Source organism: Limanda limanda, chromosome 9, assembly GCF_963576545.1.
Source record: "Limanda limanda chromosome 9, fLimLim1.1, whole genome shotgun sequence".
NCBI classification, from domain to species: domain Eukaryota; kingdom Metazoa; phylum Chordata; class Actinopteri; order Pleuronectiformes; family Pleuronectidae; genus Limanda; species Limanda limanda.
The window spans coordinates 16,094,465-16,114,035 of NC_083644.1; the positions used below are offsets into that span (position 1 = coordinate 16,094,465).

General features: G+C 44.7%; 1 protein-coding gene across 1 annotated transcript in view; it reads right to left on the reverse strand.

Annotated features, from left to right (window-relative positions):
- The window catches only part of elavl4 (ELAV like neuron-specific RNA binding protein 4), a 72,377-nt gene that overhangs the window by 41,420 nt on the left and 11,386 nt on the right, over positions 1–19,571 (reverse strand). The window contains exon 3 of the mRNA XM_061078279.1: positions 770–856. Coding sequence (XP_060934262.1) covers positions 770–856 — 87 coding nt within the window. The remainder of the gene's footprint in view (positions 1–769; positions 857–19,571) is intronic.

A 19,571-nucleotide genomic window follows, 5' to 3' on the forward strand; every position in this document is an offset into this window, starting at 1 on the left:
CTTTGACCTGGGATAGTCACTTTGCATTGGTGCGTGTGTGAAAGTGACCTAACAGAAAACCAGCAGTTTAATTGAGTGAGTGAGAGAAAAGAAGAGAAAAGTTCATGTTATTGAGAGAAAAAAAACTGATAAAGGTAACAAATGGTGATTTCCATTTCAACAATGTGCGAAAGGGCGTCCAGTAGAATTAAGAGTAAATAGTTGCAAAGATACCCTGAGGTCATTCTTGACTAGGCATCTTAGGAATGATGAATCGATGCAGCTGGACTCGAGCATTGTTGAGGTTGCAGTTGCTATAAAGCAAAGTGCATGGGAGGGACCTATTACTTAGACATTTTTAAAAGGTGCGTGAGTGGCCAATACATGAGGGAGAGCGAGAGAGAGAGAGAAAGAAATTAGAAGCAAGATAGTGGTGAGCAACTTAAATCTTGATGTGTCTGCAAGTAGGCAAAGGTCCATTAGAAATGCCCACGGCTGCAAATATGTATGTATAAATGATCACTAAACATCCTGGTTGATTTATAATGGATGTTTTAAAACACTTAAACATTCTTATGTATGTATATATTGAAAAATACTAGACAGAGGAGTGCAACACTATCTATTGGCTTCCTCAAACGTCTCTGCAGAACCATTTCCACCTGTCTCAGTCAGCAGCATCACCACTTCACCACTTATGGATGTAAACACAGTACAATATCAGATCATATCACTTCATGGGTATGTAAAATGGCTGGGTTCATCCATTTGGCAGCAGTCGTCTTCTTACCATCTTTGGCTGTGTCAGCAATCCCTTCTCTGCCCAGCCCTGGAGCTGTGGGAGCTCTGCCTGACGCCACTGTGTCTCTGTCGACCCCTACGGAGCGGAGCACAGGGAGGGGGGGGGGGGGACGCACAGCCCACCGTCAGCATCACACACTCACTTTGCAAGGTTAGGGTTGCACTGGGATTTAGGGGAATGGAGGGGAAAATGGCGACCCACTAGAAAAAGTACAGCTTCACCTTTTACACTCGTTCCACTAGTCAAACTAAAACAAAGACGAGTGGCTCTGGATTTTTTTTGGGAGGGGGGGGTTTGAAAATAGTGAAAAACAATTAGAGTGATGATTAGGATTTGAAATAATGGAATGACAAAGAAAATATTTGTCAGAGCGTTTTAATACCTTCGTGGTGGATTGAGTAAAAAGATGTGTGTGCCGAAGGCAGCAGATCGCTGTGGCGACTGCACGCAATGACCTTGGCAGAGTCTATAATGAGGGTTTCCCCCTTGTAAACAAGCCGGTGGTTGAAGAGACAGCAACGCCACAAATGAGCAGGAAGTCTGTTCAGCGGCTCTCCAGAGCACAGGGCTTAAACGCCTGCAGCCATCTACGGATGCTGCAAGCAGCCAATTTAGCAGCAGAGGAGGACGAGAGGAGAGATGACCTCTGCCTTCATTTACTCCTTTAGAGAGATGAAGAGCCGGAGTGAGGGATCAGATGGGTGGAGGAGCAGGAAGAGGAAAAGGCGAGGGCTGAGTAATGGGGAAGACACTTTCAATACTTCAAAGAAATGGAGAGACAGAGGTGGGGGAGGAGAGAGTCGGTACACGCTCTGTTGTCAATGTGTCTTGTAAACTTAGGCAGGAATGCATAATGGAAGTCTAAATGAGAGTGAACTGTCAGCTTGAAAGGGAGAAAAAGAAGATGCAGAGGGGTTGAGGGGTCAGGGTAGAAAAGAGGACAAAGGATATTGGTTGTACTGGCAGGAAGGTGAGAGTGAATAGTTTTGGAATGATCGTGTAAAGAAATCCAGTTCAGAGCCATCTTTGTTTTAGTTTTGGGTAGACGACTGTTTCACTGTTTAATAATGAACATTTTCAAATGCGACTGGGACAAATCAGAAAATGCTTCGGGGCAATTTTGTTGTTTGTTTTCATTCAAAATCCACTGCACATCAACATTTTCCGGTTTGTAGCTGTTGCGGGTCAACATGCAACTGTGTCAAAGCTCATCAGGTGTAATTATGACCCTTTGAAAAAGCCGAGTGGACAGTACCAGGGATAGCTGCACCCCCGGGGCTAAGGTGCCCACGCTAGTTACGATTTGAAGCCACCACATACAGTATACATCTTATCAAGAGGGTAGAGGACAACATGCTGTATATAGCCTGTATGTTAAAAGACTTTGAAAAGCTAACCTGAAAAAAGGAAACGTTAGGCAGAGGTGAAACATCAAAGCCATCATTTTACATTTTACTACGTCAGTGCGAGAGTGGATGGCGTTCCGCAGCAAGCAGTGACGGGGGCAGTGTCATCGTAGCAGGTACGAATGTGGGGATTGAAATGTAAGAAGCAGCAAGCAGATGCATATGAGTCTCCATCTTCAGCAAATTTCAGTAGCGGCGCACAAGGGAGCATATGTCGGCAAAAAGGAATATTACATTTCTTACAAGTGCGTTTATGTCCCTGCATCCCACTTCTAAAAACACTACTCAGTGCTCAATATTGAAGGCTCAACCATTCGCTAACACAAACACAGTCTCGGGCATATCACACAAACACACACACACACACACAGGCAATCTCATCTTCATATTCTCACTGTCCTGGCATTTATCACATGAACACACACGTGCGTCTCCTGATAAAATCTCAAATAACAATGGAATAAGGGTGCAATGCAATTACGTTCGCCAGCCATTGAGATGAAAAACTCACTCATGGATACAGTTTCAATTATTCAGGGAATACATTTCAGTTGGTGCTCAGATGCTGGGAAAACTTATTATATAATCAATACACTCTATAACGCCATTAATATTTGATGCCGCAAAAGTGCTTCCTGTCTCCTCGGGCTCCCGGCCAGTGGTGTCTGGGTGCTGCAGTCGAACAAGACGAGCCCCACCCGCCCACAGCAAGGAAAGGGGGGGGGGGGGTATACGTTATATATACACGTTTGTTTTCAGTGGAAAATACCGACGTCACAGACGAGCTCTCTTTCAGATTAAATGTATATAATTCCATCACAGGACGCTTTCTGTGGTATGATTTACAATTCACGTTAAACCAATGAGGCGTTTGTCTTCCTCTCCCGTCCTCTTTCACCTTCATCGCTCCTCCCCTGCTTTAACACTATAAAACCACCACTTTATGTCCCCGTCCGGGCGCAGCCGTCCTTCCCCTTCCTTCTCTCACAGAGCTGAGACAATCAATTTAGCCGGACTTGGCCGGGACAGATGGAGGCGGAGGAGAGCGCAGAGGAGACAGTGTGCTGCAGGATTTCTTCTCTGATAGACACACCGCCTGGCAGCTACAAAATGGAGCCAGCACGCACCCGTCTGACTTGTTAGACTCCGCCTCGGCATCGTGCTTTAGATATACATTTTTTGGTGATTGCATTATGCGTCTTATTCAAATTTCTTACGCATAATTTAGCTTGTCAATGTGAGAAAATACGATGCCACTAACTAATTTGATTAATGACCTAGTTCTAGTTTATCAGTAGATGCAGATACTCATAGGAAAACACATTTGAATTGATAGTGACAGTACGTGCCATATGTTGCCCCACCAGATGCTATTAAACTCGACTAAAACTCACTCGGTCCCCCAAAGTGATGCTGAATTGGAGTTCCTATCAAACCGACTGAGACACAAAGAGATTAATACGACTTTACTATCTCGGTTTCTTGGCCAGTCGAGTTCCCTGTAATGGTCTCTCTGCGCTATTGATTTTTATTTTTCTCTCTCCTCTCCCTTTCTTCCTGGCCGTCTCTCTCTCCCTCGCGCCGTCTCTCCACCTCCACCAGCGTCTTCTGAGCTCTGAAACGTCCGTCAGGTCAGACGGATGCTGGGCCGGATCAATCATGGAAAGTAATCTGGGACGCCTCATGCACGCAAGCACACGCAGACACTCGCCAACACACAGGGAGACACACACCCCTCCTCTTTTTGCACTCTGGCCCGCCTGCCTCCAGTCTCATCGATCTGCATCTACTTTACCAAATGGATTCTTCTCTTCTTCTCTCCTCCTCCACCTCTTTTCTCTCTGTGTGACTCGGAATAATAAATGTTTCAGACCGCGCAAGACGTGCATGTAAGCAATTTTTCGTTTAACTTTGGCTTGACTTTTTTTCCCCTCCCTCTCTTCTCTCCCTTTTTGTGATGTTTCAGTCTTCAGTGAAATCGATGCAGCTTTCCCACACACTTCCTCACAGCCCTTGGGTAATCGGCACACACTTGTGAGAGGTCACAGGTCAGGAGATGACAGGATACGACCAATTGCTGAAGGGTATGTTGGACAGGATTTATTTAATGATATAAATATTTATATACCAAAGATATTTGTGGGATGAATATGTTCCTCCTTTAAGATATCCAATTAAATTCAATAAGACTTTTTCTATTTTTGTAGATATTGTTTTTTTAATTTGTTTTAATCTAAAAACCTTTTCCTACAACTACTTCAATCATCCATTCAAAGGCAATGACACTGACAACCTGCAGCGATCCACAAATACACGGTTACATTCTCTCTCACACACACACACACACACACACACACACACACACACACACACACACACACACACACACACACACACACACACACACTAAAGTCTCAGCCAAACTGTAGGCGGACTTGGAGCCATTTGTCCACTGGCTGAATCCCAACTCTGCACCAACGCATGCAGAAAATTGGTGAGCATCTTGACTCTGGAGATGACACTTCAATTTGTGCAGCTCTAGTGACTGATGCTCTGCAGTTCCTCCCTTGCGGGGGTGTGAGATCAGCTGGACACCTGCCTAGCTGTTTGGCTTGAGCCTGCAGCGCTGGGACTGGGCCTTGGAATTGAAGTCCCGGCCTTGCCTGTCAGCCCCATCCCTGTCCCTCAGCCCCGGCCCTGGCCTGGCCTCCCAGGTCCTCATCAAAATTCCCCTTGATTCGCTCCTGCGCCAGGAACGGTCCCTGACTCGATGCCCCTGACCCCTATTTCTCTATCAAATCCTCAGCTGTAAATCAACGCAGCGCCACCATCCCATCAGCGGTCGTCCCTCAAACAGCGTAAAATCCCCATCAACAGCAGCTCGCCAGCCTTTCTGCCGGTTCCGGCTGCCGCAGCCAGCACCTCGGCTTCTAGCTCCGTCAAATCAGAGAGATGTCTGCGCTGTGCGTCGCTGTCTGTCCCGCTGTCGTCCCTGGGTGTGATGGATGGGACTGATCTTCGTCCGGGCTCTTAGCAAGGACATTTTGTTGGATTAAAGAGGCTAAATCATTGTCTCATCCCCTACATGGGATCCCATCCTTAATTAAATGTCATTAATGTGGCTAAAGGTTTCAGCAGAGATGATATCTCTCTAATGTGTTGATGCCTATTCAGGACGTATTAACCATGTCTCTGTGGCTGGTGAGGAGAAAAAGAATGGGAATAAGAGTAAAGGGGTAAAAAATAAAGCAGGAGAGACAGGACAGGAAGATCACTGTCAGCCTATAGTAGGCCTACATCACGCCTGTCACTTAAAATGACATAAAAGGTTGATTCCTCCCAACAGGGCTTTTTTTCTGTCTCTCGCTCCATCTTTCATAACACAAACGTCACGCTTGCCACGACTACGTTAAGATCGAACCTGCGTGTGTTGTTTTTTTTGCTCGCTGCGACTGTTCTCTGAATAAATAAAAGTGACACTGCAAGAGAGCGTCCAAAGCACTGCGTTGCCAAAAACCTGCACTACTCTTGGTTGCATTTTTAGGAGGAATGGCTTCTGTGCAGTTCTCGTTTCTTAGACGAAGCCGAAGGAGAAGCCGGGCCGGTGGGACGGAGGCTGGAGAGGACGCAGGAACAAGACAGTGAGGAAAGGAGAGCAGGCAGCCCTGATCCCTCTGAGTCAGCACCATGTGTCATGAGCGAGGACACCACCTCCACATGGAGCTGGCAAGTCAACGCGGCCGTGCACCTGTGCAGGCAAGCGGCCATTTCTGTGACGCTAGCCGCTATCTTTAGCGCTGACATACACTAACGTGCACCTAAACAAACATATAAACAAATGTATGCAGACTTACTCAACTCAGCTTCCCACTATACATTATTACTGTACCCACCTGCGTGTATCAGGTCAGAAATAAACAAATTCAGCAGAGCCATGCTATTTCAAACTGAACGACTACATATATTCCTCAAGCCCACAGCCATGCTTGCAGTATATATTAAAAAAGGGGCCTTGAATAACAAGATAAGAGGCTAAAGCAACCTCCTGAAAATGCGAGAGCAGCGGAATAAGACATTTGTAAACTTCTCCAACTGAAGGAAATTTCCTGTATAATTCACACATGGAGTTCTGATTAAAACAGTTTCGAGGCTGGAAGTGGTAATATTGGCTTTGTCGAGCAGGTATTTAAAAAGCTATAAACAGCCTGGAGGTGCACGATAAGAACAGAACCTACAGCACAGCACTTACACAGAGAACAAGGAAGAGAGGGAGAGAGAGAGAGAGGCACGCCGGCCCGGCTGCTAAGGCAGAGCTCCTCCTAATCTAATCACTGTTTCCCCCCATCAGCTGCATCTCACACACATCCGGCCGGCCTGTGTGTGTGTGTGTGTGAGAGTGTGTGTGTGCCTTGCAGCAAAGGCACAGATCTAAATCACACAGACACCAACCAACCGTTGCACTCAAGAATTCATTCCCCAGCCTTGGGTACTGTGTGAGGGTGTGTCTGGGTGTATGTGTGTGTTAGTCTGTGCGTTCGTGTGTGTGTGTGTGTGTGTGTGTGTGTGTAAATGCCTCGTATGCCCGGCTAATCTGGTTATTGATTCAGCTCCGAACCAGAGCTCATATAATCAAATAGCTGGAAGGGAAAAGGACAGCCGTCCATCATCTGTCTTAATGAGTAAACAGTGATGGAGGCAATGAATAACTGGAAACTACATATAGATGTAGCAGAGACGACTGCATCGCTGATTGAGACACGAGCTGAAACTTTCTATTTATCCTCGAGGAAATCTCCTGACATCCTTCTTTTTATGCTGAGTGACATGATCAAATGTCAGATGATTCCATTTCTTTTTTTCACATGACGAATATCTTTTCTGAGTCCAGTTAAGCATTGGTGACGACATAACAATGGCGTTTCTAGCATTTTTCTAAGTCAGGAGCCATAAAGGGGCCATATTATATGTCCAACAAATCAGATTGATTCAGTTTGGTGCACATTTAAGTAAACTGTTGTGCACTGTTAGCTCTACAGCTTTGAACAAAGTACACATCATTGAATATATTAAAAAAAGTTTGCCTTGTTCAAGCACATTGTGTTTAAAAAAAACAACTAATTCTTAATTAATTCCCTTATTTATTGTGACTGTTTTACTTAAAAAGAAAAAGGAAAGCACTTCAAGCGACAAATGAAATTAATCTTGGGCCAGTGCCTCCCTAGATCTGCCTCTGCCATTTGCACCAGATTTCTTTATGCTTTCAAACCCTTTTCTTTTAATAAACTGTCACTGAAATAGCTCAACTATTTCAGTTACTTTCCAAATGCCATGGCGTTGCTCTGTACCGGTAATTACACAATCCATTCGGAGTTTGACTTGAGAAGTTATCGCGAGCCGATCTTCTGTGAAAATCTAATCCCGGTGCAACTTGATGTGGGGGGTGCTAAAATGAGGAATGGCACCGACGGCACTGGAGAAGAGGGGAGAGCGCGAGCGAAAACACAAAAGCCTGAATGCATACGGGCGCCGCTAACACACGAGGCCCGTGGCACACCAGCTAAAACATTAAGTGTGGCGTGCATTCAAATGAGCAGATTAAGCCCCCCCACCCCTACCCACCCCTCCCTCCTGCTGTACAGTGCGGAGTAATTGAAAATGCCCACAGGAGACTATCTCTGCTCACATACTGTAGCGCGAGCCAGGGGACGCAACGTATAGAGGGGTGGCGGCTGATTGCCATATAAAATCCTGCAATGACGTTTTAGCTCTGACAGCCTGTGGTGTAAGAGCTGCAGATCTGCGTGATAGCACACATCTATCATTCCGCTGTTCCCACTCTTTTTTATTTCTTTCTCTCCCCTTATCAACTTGGCAGGTGCTGGTGGTCGCTGCGAATGACATTAATCAGTTTTGATAAGCACTGGAATTCAGATTCTCCTCCATTTCCATATAAACTGTTTAGAAAATGGAGCATTCCTGTCCATTGAAAGGAAATGTGCATTGATTGTGAATCCATAATGCTGTTTGGAAAAACACCTCCATTATCAGAGTCACCATCTCAGTCTCACCATCTCATTTTTTTTCTATTTATGCTATGGTATGTTAGAGAACAACACATGAAAAAATACAATAGGCTGCTACACATATACATTGGCTATACGGCAACCATTAAAATCGCCATTGCCCCTCCCTTCATCTAAATTATATTTTATATAAATACTTTGAACATTGATTCACCTCTTTTCTCATGAATGATGTAAATATTGGTATTTCGTCAATGTGCGCTTGTTACATGTCACATGTATTGCACTTCTGTCCGTCCCGAGAGGGATCCCTCACTTGTGACTCTCTCTTACTTTTCCGCATTTTTGTCCCCCCTATTTTTTTTCAGAGCCGCCTTGTTAAGCCCCATCAGGCAAATTGTGATTTGTGAATAGAGGCTATATACAAATAACATTTGATTGACTGAAATGCCTTGGAAAGATATTAGATTTGTATTTAAAAGATCTCACCACATCAACACACACTACCCGTATATCCTGATCAATTTAATGGAGTAATCTTGAAACATTTCTTGAACCCCCTGGCAGTGCGCCCTGGACCCCCAGGAGTGAGAACCGCTGCTCTAACTACCCCCCCCGACTTGGTTGGTTACCTCTTGTCTACATAAAAAGAAAACAAACCACAGACTGATGAAAGAAAATAGTCTGGTATTATCTTCCTCCTCCAGAAAGATATATCGCAGTAGATAGATGAGAACTGTCAGCTCCAGCTTTATGATCTTTACGTACAGCTGCCCCTATCTTTATGAGCCACCGACCACAACTGACTTGCAGATGGACTTTGTGTAAACCCTCTCCTGCCACTGCGGGATCCTCCAGTGTCTTAGTTTACTGCACGGAGCCACATCAGCCTTTTTGCCTTGTGTTAGCGCTGCTATTGATGACATGAGGCAGGCTAAAGGATGTTGTGAGGGAAGCTGTGTTTGCCCCAAAGTGTCTATTACCGAGCACAATGGTGCCATTTTGTAGCATGTTCAGTTGCATGTTAAATCTATAATTCATCTGGTTACAGAAATATATAAATGTTTAATATGTCAGAGGCGGTGAGGCCTGTCGAAAGCGTGACCTTGAAATGTCCTTTAAACATCACACGGCAACAGCGCTGGGGCTAGTTAAGCTGCCAAAGACAAACAACAGACAACGCGCGCACACACACACATTCACTGACTTTCTCTCTTTCTCTCTCTCTCTCTCCCTCTCTCTCTCACACACACACACACACACACACAGCCTGCCTGCTGATGCTTTCCGCTGCTTTCTGTTCTCTTTTTTTCCTGGGATGCAAAATGCAGATGAGACGAGTCAGCCGCTTGTGCACAGTCTCAGGAGGAACTGCCACTCATATCCAAACATCTGTATGAATACCAAAACACACAGGGTACAGCGGAGGATGAGAGAAAGAGAGGGAAGGAGGGAGGGAGGGAGGCAGAGAGAGAGAGAGAGAGAGAGACAGAGGGAGCAGTAAAGTAGCTAAGAAAGCCAGTGTTCCTCTCTCCTTCTCTATCTTTGACTGAACAAAGAGCTATATACACACGAATACCTCTTTCCTCCCACTGTATTTTCCATCGGGATATTTATTCTGAAAAGCAGCGATGCACAACAAGGGCTCGGTCCTGTGTTTGCTAGTGGGCTGAGGCGCTAACACTCCCCAGCTGATTATGTGTCTGTCTGTAGCAGTTTGAGCTGCTGCCAAAGGAATTAGGTCTAGTATTTGTGAATGCTGCTCCCCTCACAGCAGAATGCCTTTCCATGCCTCTCAGATTCCAGCTTTTTAAAAAGAGACGGGAGAGAGAAAAAAAAGAAAAAACACATTTTAAATAAATGAAGGAAATCACTGTGGAAGCCTATTAAATTTTCAACGTGACCGTTTTGTGAGTCTTCATGTGTGTTTAGGCTTCACACAAAAGGAATATTTAAAAACCAAAGCATGCTAATTGGGACAGAGATTGTTACAGCAGCTTCTTATTCAAACAGGCTTTTGGCTCATTAGATGTTTCCATCCAGCTTTTGTTTAAAGAAAAGTGGAAAAGACATTTCAAGAAAATAAAAAATGTAGTGATATTTGAACGGGCTCTGTACTAGCAAAACGCTGATGTATATATTATGTGCTCACAGTGAACGTGCCAAAGCAATAGCAGAACCTTGTACCTTGACTGTAAGGGGCAAATAGAAATGTCTTTGTCTGCTTCAGCTGTATCTCAGTGTTGTGTCACACACATCAGATCTATACTTAGTAGTAGCAGCTATATTCTAACTATCAGTCGACCACACTGTTTTAAATAAAGCTGAGCAAATAGATGTTTTGTATGGGAAAATAATATTAATATAATAATAGTTTTACCTCCACCAAAGTAGGTTATGTTTTCATTATCATTTTTATTTGTTTGTTTGATGTATAACTCAAAAACGACTGAACCGATTTCCATGAGAGGGTGACGCAGGGAAAAACCATTGCATTTAAATGCGTATCCAGATAAACTGGCTTTTTTCCTTTCTTTAAGTTTTGGGTTTTTCAACAGTTTAATTCATTTCTCAAGGAATAATGATCTTGAAGAATAAATCAGACAAGTTAAGGAACTAATATCTATAAGTGTGTGAAATTTGTTGAGATCCAAATAAAAATCCAAATGTAGTGAATTTAAATGTGGTTTTATTCATTCTAGTTTGCTGGTGCAGTGTCCACTATATCATTAAGTTTAACACTTTTAGGTGTGAGATGAATTAATCAAATTGTTTTAATGCTAATGTGGCTCAGAATTGCCCTTAATGGTGCATCAAGAGAGGACTGAATGGCCTTGAAATTAATTTTTTAAATATTTTTTCCAAGCTTCACTACATATTGAACCACACCACCAGTTGTGCTCCTTGGTACTATTGGGGGAAGAGCTCAGCTAATGCAATACAACTATCTGCTCAGTTCTGCCTCACATATCACCAGCATGTGTATCTAAAGAACCCAACTCTGAACCTCAGAGATAATGTTGTTAAGATATAATTATAATTGACAGACTGTTGTTCATATGTCTCTGCTATATCATCTTTTGGTACATGCCTAACTGAAAGCTTTACTAAAAGCTAGAGAGGAAATTACCAGTATGTTACACATCTCACACATGCACAACTACAATCATGAACCATACTACAAATACATGAACACACACACACAACCATTTGACACTTCTCTCTCTGTATCTGATACTGATGAACTGAAGGGTAAACTCTCCTTACAAAAAACTGAATCCACATTAATAGTGCTGCAGCCATGGCAATACACTCCTGACACAGAGTATAAGATTGCTAAAGGCCTTTGACTTAGCTCGTGTTTACCTCCTGTCCTTCTACAAAGTGGACTCTGCAAAAATCCATACCAGGCATTCCCTACATGCTGGGCAACATTGCAGAAGCAGGTTCCACCCACACTGTGCATATTCCACTTTCATCTAAATGTATATTTTTCTGCTGTTAAGTAATAACAGCTGCAAACTATCCAATTGGCCTCACAGCAGATAACTGGGCCTGTGAGAACAGCTTGAAGGTGTTTTTATACGTCCGCAGAGCGCTGGTCTGACTCAGTCTGTTCGTTTATCTCAATAGGTCTCGAATGTTCAGAGCGAGATCTAATTGTTTAAGAAATGTATTTTACCGCAATAAAATGTTGTTTGTTAGAAATAAAAGGAAATGAGGAAAAAGTAATTTTCTAGGGCTGGGCAATAAAAACAATATAATACAATATAGCTTCCATCAATAGCAACACAAGAGAAACGGAAGTTATATCGATATGATGCTTGTGCAGTAAAATGTTATGCTGTTTGTCAAATGTTGGTTATTCTTTGTTCATAAAATTTAAAACAAGTTTAAAACCACAGCCTTCACTCAGGAGCAAATATCAGTCTTTATACCTAAAATAAATAATAGTTTGACTATTTATCACAAATATTATCGATATTGACTAATATAAATTGTTTTTTATTAAGATATTTTTTGGGTTGTGTGGTCCAGCCTAATAAAATTAATTTTTCTAAATCACTGTAACTATAGCTTAATCTAATGCAGCCTAACATTGCAATCCTGCCATAAATCCCACCTTCATGAAGGTTCTACATTGGCTCCAGCCCTTCCAGGATCAGTAGCAGATAAAGATGAAGGTGATAGTCTTAAGTTTGCATTGACACAGTTTTAAAGAGGTGTGGTTTCACCTTCATGGTCATTTTGGAGGATGTTATTTGTAGTGCTGGTGATCAACTGTATTGGTTTATATGAACAGGTGTTTCTATTATTTTATCCAACCCATTTATATCAATGCAGCTAAGTAAGACAAATAAATATCTGGAAAATGCAGTTCAGCAGCACCACAAGCTACGTTCTCCAAAATTATAAAGTAAATCATGAACTCTCTACAATAATTTCATTAAAAACTGACAATTATAATCTTCCTGAAGTTAGGATTTACTGCAGGAGTGTATTTTACTGTGTGGTTTTTGGCTTGATGTTCTTAATAAACTGTAAATCTGTAGATGCGCAAAAAATATAAAACACCTATTCACTTGCTGGTCGTGCAGGGTTAAGCTTGAATTCCTCTCTCGTGTAAATACGTCTGCTAGTTCCACTTGCGCCATGAAACGCAACAGCCTGTTTATCGACATATATAATGCGGCACACCCATCAACAGTAAAACCGAGAGAGCTAATGTTTGAGCATAGGAGCACAGAAAAGAAGATTAAGAGGCAATTGTTTCCCTGCCTGAGCCACTTCTCTCCAGTGCTCGCTCTATCCATTTCCTTGGTGTTTAATCAGGCTCTAGTTAACCATGTCACTCTGCATCTGGACATGCGTCAGTTGCTCCTCGGATGGACACACTCACGCTGACACAAACGCACAAAGCCAATAACACAGACATACAAAAAACGCAGCACAGGAGATCATGTAATTGAATTGCCGGTAGAAATACTCCTTGATTGTCCTTTTACTTCAACTTTATTTTGATTTCTTAGTCAATTTCTACACGACGTCCATGAGTCACCATCATTGTTGCTCAGACCTATAATCACCTCAGAAAGAAAAACCACTGCTCCTCATATCTGATATTTCTCTCTGATCTTCAGTTACATTTGAAACACCGAGCACACATCGGGTTCCTGGACTGTGGCTAATAAATTCTTCACACACTCCATCCTACTATGTGTAACCTTGGAGCTCATGGTGTTCTGCCTGAGGGTAATAGAGCCACTGCATGTTTGTGTGTGTGTGTGCTTGAAATGATGCCGTGTGTCTAGTCCCGCTGGTTCCCATCAGGAGGCCTCGTGGTGCACACTCATATCAGATTCCTCAAATACTGATGAATATTCCACATTCCCTCTCTAGCTGCTCCTATTCATTCCCCGGGTCCATCCCCTCTGCGCCACCTGCCCTTGCTGGTATACACACAAAAACAATACCCTCTCTTTCTCTGCATTGACGCCCATTAATGTGTCCTCTCACGTGGTCCTGCTAGCCCCCCCCCCCCCCCCTCCACCCGTGCCACACCGAGCCGCTGCTCCTGAGCGTCCAGCGAGGCGGCGCCGCTATAGCCGCGTCACAAAGCAAGGGGGGGAGTCGCCGTCGTTTTTCAATTAGCATTTTGATTGCGTCCGCTGGAAAGAAGCCAGCGTGCAAACAATCTTGATGGTAGGAGAACCGTTTTTATAAAACAGATGGGTGCACCGAGAACGCAAGATAAATGGTATCGACCGCGTGGTCACAGAGTGATGACGCAGTACCGTTGGTGGAAAAAAACTCTGCCTTACTGTGAATTATGGGGATACAATATGAATAGTTAACCTCTCGCTGTGTAAAAGGGGTGTGATGGATGAATGGATGCAAAGTTAAAGTCGGTGCAAGGAAGCTGAGCAAAAGAGGATTGTTTAATAGATCATAGTTTCTGTCCTGCCTGCTCATACATACATTCACACAACCGTTACTACACACACACACACACACACACACACACACACACACACACACACACACACACACACACACACACACACACACACACACACACACACACACACACACACACACATTTTTAAACTTAAGCGAATCAACAATTCACCACAGCCAGATCATATATTGCAATGCCAGGCATGCGCATTGCTCCCAACACACCTACTCCATCTTTCTCCGGCTCTGGCACAGCACATGGACAACACACACACACACACACACACACCCACTGAGCGCACAAGCAGCGTGACGGATAACACGTCTCCTCGCGTAATTAACAAGGACTGCTTTGCATGCATGAATATCAAACCCACACACGTCCACAGTTTCTCCCCCCCCCCCAGTCCCTCTCGTAGTGCGTTCAGAATCGATAGTAGGCATTCCACCTCTGCTGCTGTGGGGTAACATGCAGGTAAATATTTCAGAGTGGCGCAAAGGCAAGAAAAAGAGGGGGGGGGGACGCACACATTTAGACCCAGCTTGAACATAAAATGGGGGCTGTTTCCTCCTCCGTTCCTCTCCCCAGCGTTCCTTACCTCCACACCTCTCTCCCATTAGCATGATATCTGGCTCTCCGTCCCCCCCCCCTGCCTGTCTACCTCCATTTCTCATCCTGCCCGCAAACCTCAACCACACACAAACCCCCCACCCCCACCTCCAACTCCCCCCATGCTTTGTCCACCTTGTGTATGAGGAAACTTAACATTCAACACAACACAAATAGTTCCAGCATTGTCAGTGCATAGAGCTGTGCTACAGGAGCCTGTCACACTGCAGCCACTGCAGGCCGCCCATCAGGTCCACGGTGGTCAGATGGATGGAAGCGGTGGTACAGTGGCCGGCTGCCTGTGAGCCTCCTCCTCCTTACCATCTTAAACCCATTCCACTCCATCTGGGAGACGCCGGCCGTGGTCTCTCACGCTGCCTCTCTCCTCCTCACACAGCAGCAACACACAGCAGAGAGAACTCCCTATACTCTCTCCCTCTCTCTCTCTCTCACTCTCCTCCTGTCCTCTGACACTTGGTCTCCCTTTCTCTCACTCGCCTTCTGCACTCTGCCTCTCGTCCTGTTTCCCTGGATGTGTGGAGAGGGAGTCTTATCGGCGAGCACCAGAGGCACGGCTTCTTCTTCTTCTTCCACAGATGCTGAGAGGAGAGTGGTGAGCCTGGATGAGAGTGCTGGGCTGCAGCAAGCCTCCCCTCCTCCTCCTCCTCTCTCCCCTCCCCTCCCATCTCTCCATCCCCTCCCTCCCTCCCTCCCTCCCGCCTCGCAGCCACCCGCCCAGTCGCCTGCTCAGCTGGAAGGTCAGAGCCCGCCCACTCCCCGGTACTCCCCACCCACCCCTCTCCCCTTTTAGAGCTCGCCATTGGCTTCTTGCCTTGCCTGTCAGCCCTGGGCCTCACCCCTCCGCCGTGCCCAGCCCCTCCCCAGCCCCTCGGTGTTAACACCTTCGCTCTCCGGCTGGCTCGCAGCCCTCGCCGGCACACGCCAGCCTCAGCCTGGTGCTTGGCAGAGAAAAGGCGCCTCTGAAATCCCAGCAAAGCAATCAATCGCTGCTGAGCTCCGCGCTCCAGTGAGCCGGGCGGCGCGGCTCCTGGAGAGTGATTGCAGCCTCGGGCTTTACGGTAATAGGATGCCTGCACAGCGCTGTATATAAATTAGCTATTACTGGGTTCGTGTAAAAAATCACCATGTACATTTACATGACTGTGTGTATAGGGACTAACTCGGTCTCCCTCACAGCTTGTCTCTCTCTCTCTCTCTCTCTCTCTCTCTCTCTCTCTCTCTCTCTCTCTTTTTAAACACAAACACTTTAACGAACACAGGAGGCACTATCGTACAAATGAGTGAATTAAAAGATTTTATAATTTCTTTTGTATTATTCTCTAACTACAGCAAAATGGTCCGATTTGTTGCTCAGTCGTAATTTGCATTTAAATGTTAATATGGAGTTATTTTGGCCTGTATGATATCAGAGGGCAGGCGGGAAGTCGGTGTCCCCACAGGTGTGACACAGTGAACTCCTATTCAAATGATTTTATAATTATTCAGATAGGTAAAGTGTTGTGTGATGTACACAAAACGCTGCCCCACCTGCTGCTGCGGTGCAATACACATTACCGTATTAATACATCCCAGCTTGCGGCGGAATTTTTACGCAGAAATTTACGCACAACAAAGGAAGCAAATGTGCGTGATGGAGACCGTGCGCGCCCGTGGAGTCCGGAGCCTACTCACCATGACCATTCTCCTGTCGGTGTTACGGAGTTCCTGACGGACACAACTGCAAGAAGCCGGTGAAGTGAGCGTGGAGGAGCAGAGGAGGAGGAGGAGCAGAAGAGGAGGAGGAGGAGGTGATGAGGAGCGGAGCCGAGGACCTGACAGCTGAAGCACTGGCGCTCGGTAAATAAAAGAAAAACTAAAAACAAAACAACGCGACGAGAGGAGAAGGAGAGAGAGTCGAGCGGAGTCAAACACCTCCTGCGTGTGTTTCCTGAAAAAAAACATTTATGTAAAAAAAGTCCAGTCTCCTCGGGCGCCGTCTCCCATTGGCTGGCGAGGCGCGGACTGGGCGGGGCTTATGGGGGCGATCAGTGCACGCGCGCAGACACACACACTAGGTGACTTTAATGTACGTGCACGCGCATCATTATCCCTCAGAAGACTGTTGATAATGATGCATAAGATCAGCACAGGCTTTAACTCGAGGTTCCTGTACCACTGTATTGTATTTCAATGAGCACGGACATCATATTGGATATTTGAAATGTTGCGGTGGAGTTTGAATTTAAAGGACCAGTCCCTGTTCCTTCTGAGACCCCCCCCCCTTTCTCCCACCTCAACATAACCCCTCAGCCTGGGCTCCTAAAACCACACCATTCAAAAAAGCACTTTCTCCTTTTATACTCTGTAAACACAAAACCTTATGTTCATCTTTTTCATTTGTAAATATCATCCATTTAATCAAATTTTGCTTAAAAATAAAATACCGTTGCCAGTTATTCACACAAATTCTAATCGTCACGTCAGCTTTTTAAAATGTTTTTCTGTTGATTCCTTCAACTGATTGATTTCTGAAGACAATCCTCCGTGCCTTGCAGCGAACCTGCCTCAGGTTCATGTTGTCCAGCTTGTCTCAGACAGACAAGAAGAGGGAGCTCTTGCTTCCTTTAACACAGTTACCTGGCAGCTGCAGCACTTGGCTGCTCCTTCACACACACTCATGCTTACACCGAGGATGGTCCCCCCACACCCTGCTCGATAGGAAAACATAAGCATATTCAAATACAAATGCACAAACACACACACACACACACACACACACACACACACACACACACACACACACACACACACACACACACACACACACACACACACACTCACTCACTATGTTTCCCAGCATGTGATTTCTCTTTGTCGTCTTGTCGGCTCTGACTCTCATGCTGGTTTGTTTCAATTAGCTCAGCTGAGTGAGACCTGGCAGAGCTAATGTAACGAGCAGACGTCCATAATAAACTCTGAGATTTCTTCTCTCCTTCCAGCTCCCAGATTCATCCCGATGCATGATCGCTCTTTATTTACACAATCCACTGACATATGACTATAAACTAGTTTCACATAATATTTGTAATTATGACAAATTCGTGTGGAGTCCAGGTTATGGTCACATTTTCCGATTAAAAAAACAACAACAAATGTTTGTCTACACAAAAATGCACAAATCTTGAATTTCAGTGAAGCCCAAACTAAATATTTGTTATTACTTATGTAAGTCAAGTATTACGTAAGGTGCTATTTATTGTCATTTTCCCAGTGTCCCAGAGTTATGATTTGCTTCCACCTGAGATAGATAAAGCAAATAATCAAATTTATTCATTGGCAGCCTCTTTATAAATTATTTACGGTAGTTTCTGTCACCTCCTCTCACGACAACACTGATATTCAAACAAATCCTGGAGTTCAATAATGCCCTCTGTACCTCACTGCTGTGAGTATGTATAATCAATGATGATCCCACATTGTAAACGAAGGGTCTGATACACACACGTACCACATAATATTTGTACTAATACTAATAGGTGTATGTGGACCGTGAATCAAGTAGCTACACAAATGAGCTCCCAAATCAACACACTGAAAAAAGGATGTTGGTAAAGAGGGAAAACAGGGAAAAGACGAGCACACCAGAAAACTGAGCAGTGAACTGAAGCTCCCCAGAGTCTCCACTTCACCTCCGACCTCCCCACCTGTCTGCCCAGCTACAGCTAGTGAGCTAGCCTAGCAGAACCATGTGCCTGACATACTAATGAGAATTCTCAGTGTGCCTTCAATTAGGGCCGAGCAGTACACACACTCGCACACACGCACACACACATACACACACACACACACACGTACATACACACACACACACACACACACTCACACACACACACACACACACACACACACACACACACACACACACACACACACACACACACACACACACACACACACACACACACACACACACACACACACACACACACACACACACAATGGGCTAAACAAGCTGGCTTTTGTTTCAGGTAGGATAGAAAACCGTGGCACCGGCAGAATGGAGATTTGTAGCGGTCATACTGTATATTTATCCAAACAGAGCGAGAGTGATGTGGAGTGAAACCCGAAAGAAAAAGGGATTAAAATAGAAGAGCATCTTTGTCTCTTTTCCTTTGTCATGTGCGTCTGTATCTTTCCTGCCAAAAGAGCAGAGAGAAGCGACATTTGCAGTTGAATAGTTCAGGCAACAAACCCTCAGTTTCCTGTCCATCTTTTATCCTCCTGCTCTGACCTTTCAGTTTGATAAAGGCCTTGGGTTGGACCTGGCAAAAAAAAAAAATATCTCCATCTCACTGCTATATTATTCTGACACATCCATGTTTGTTATTGTTTCTTTTTTAAATTCTCAACGTAAAGAACCAGAAAGCAGACACATGTCAATGCCTCCGTCACAAATCACATTCGGTTTTGTTTCAACTTCTAAACGTTGATGGGCAGAGGCGGTAAAACGTTGGCTGAAAATAGTGGGTGATCATTATTTCATAAGAGTTTGCTTTCCCCCCTCTGTAATACGAGCCAAACAACCTTTCCTCCAAATGAGAATGTGTTTTGAAATTGGAAATCGTCTCACAGCTGTCTTACTCGCTGTGTCATTTCCCCAAATTGCTTTGCAGGACCGTGGTTTTATAAAGCAATGAAAGTGACTGCCGCTACTCAGTAAATTAGCTATAAAAACAATCTGCTGTTTGCCGCGTGTTGTGTGGTAAAGTGTGTGTGTGTGTAGTTATGACGTA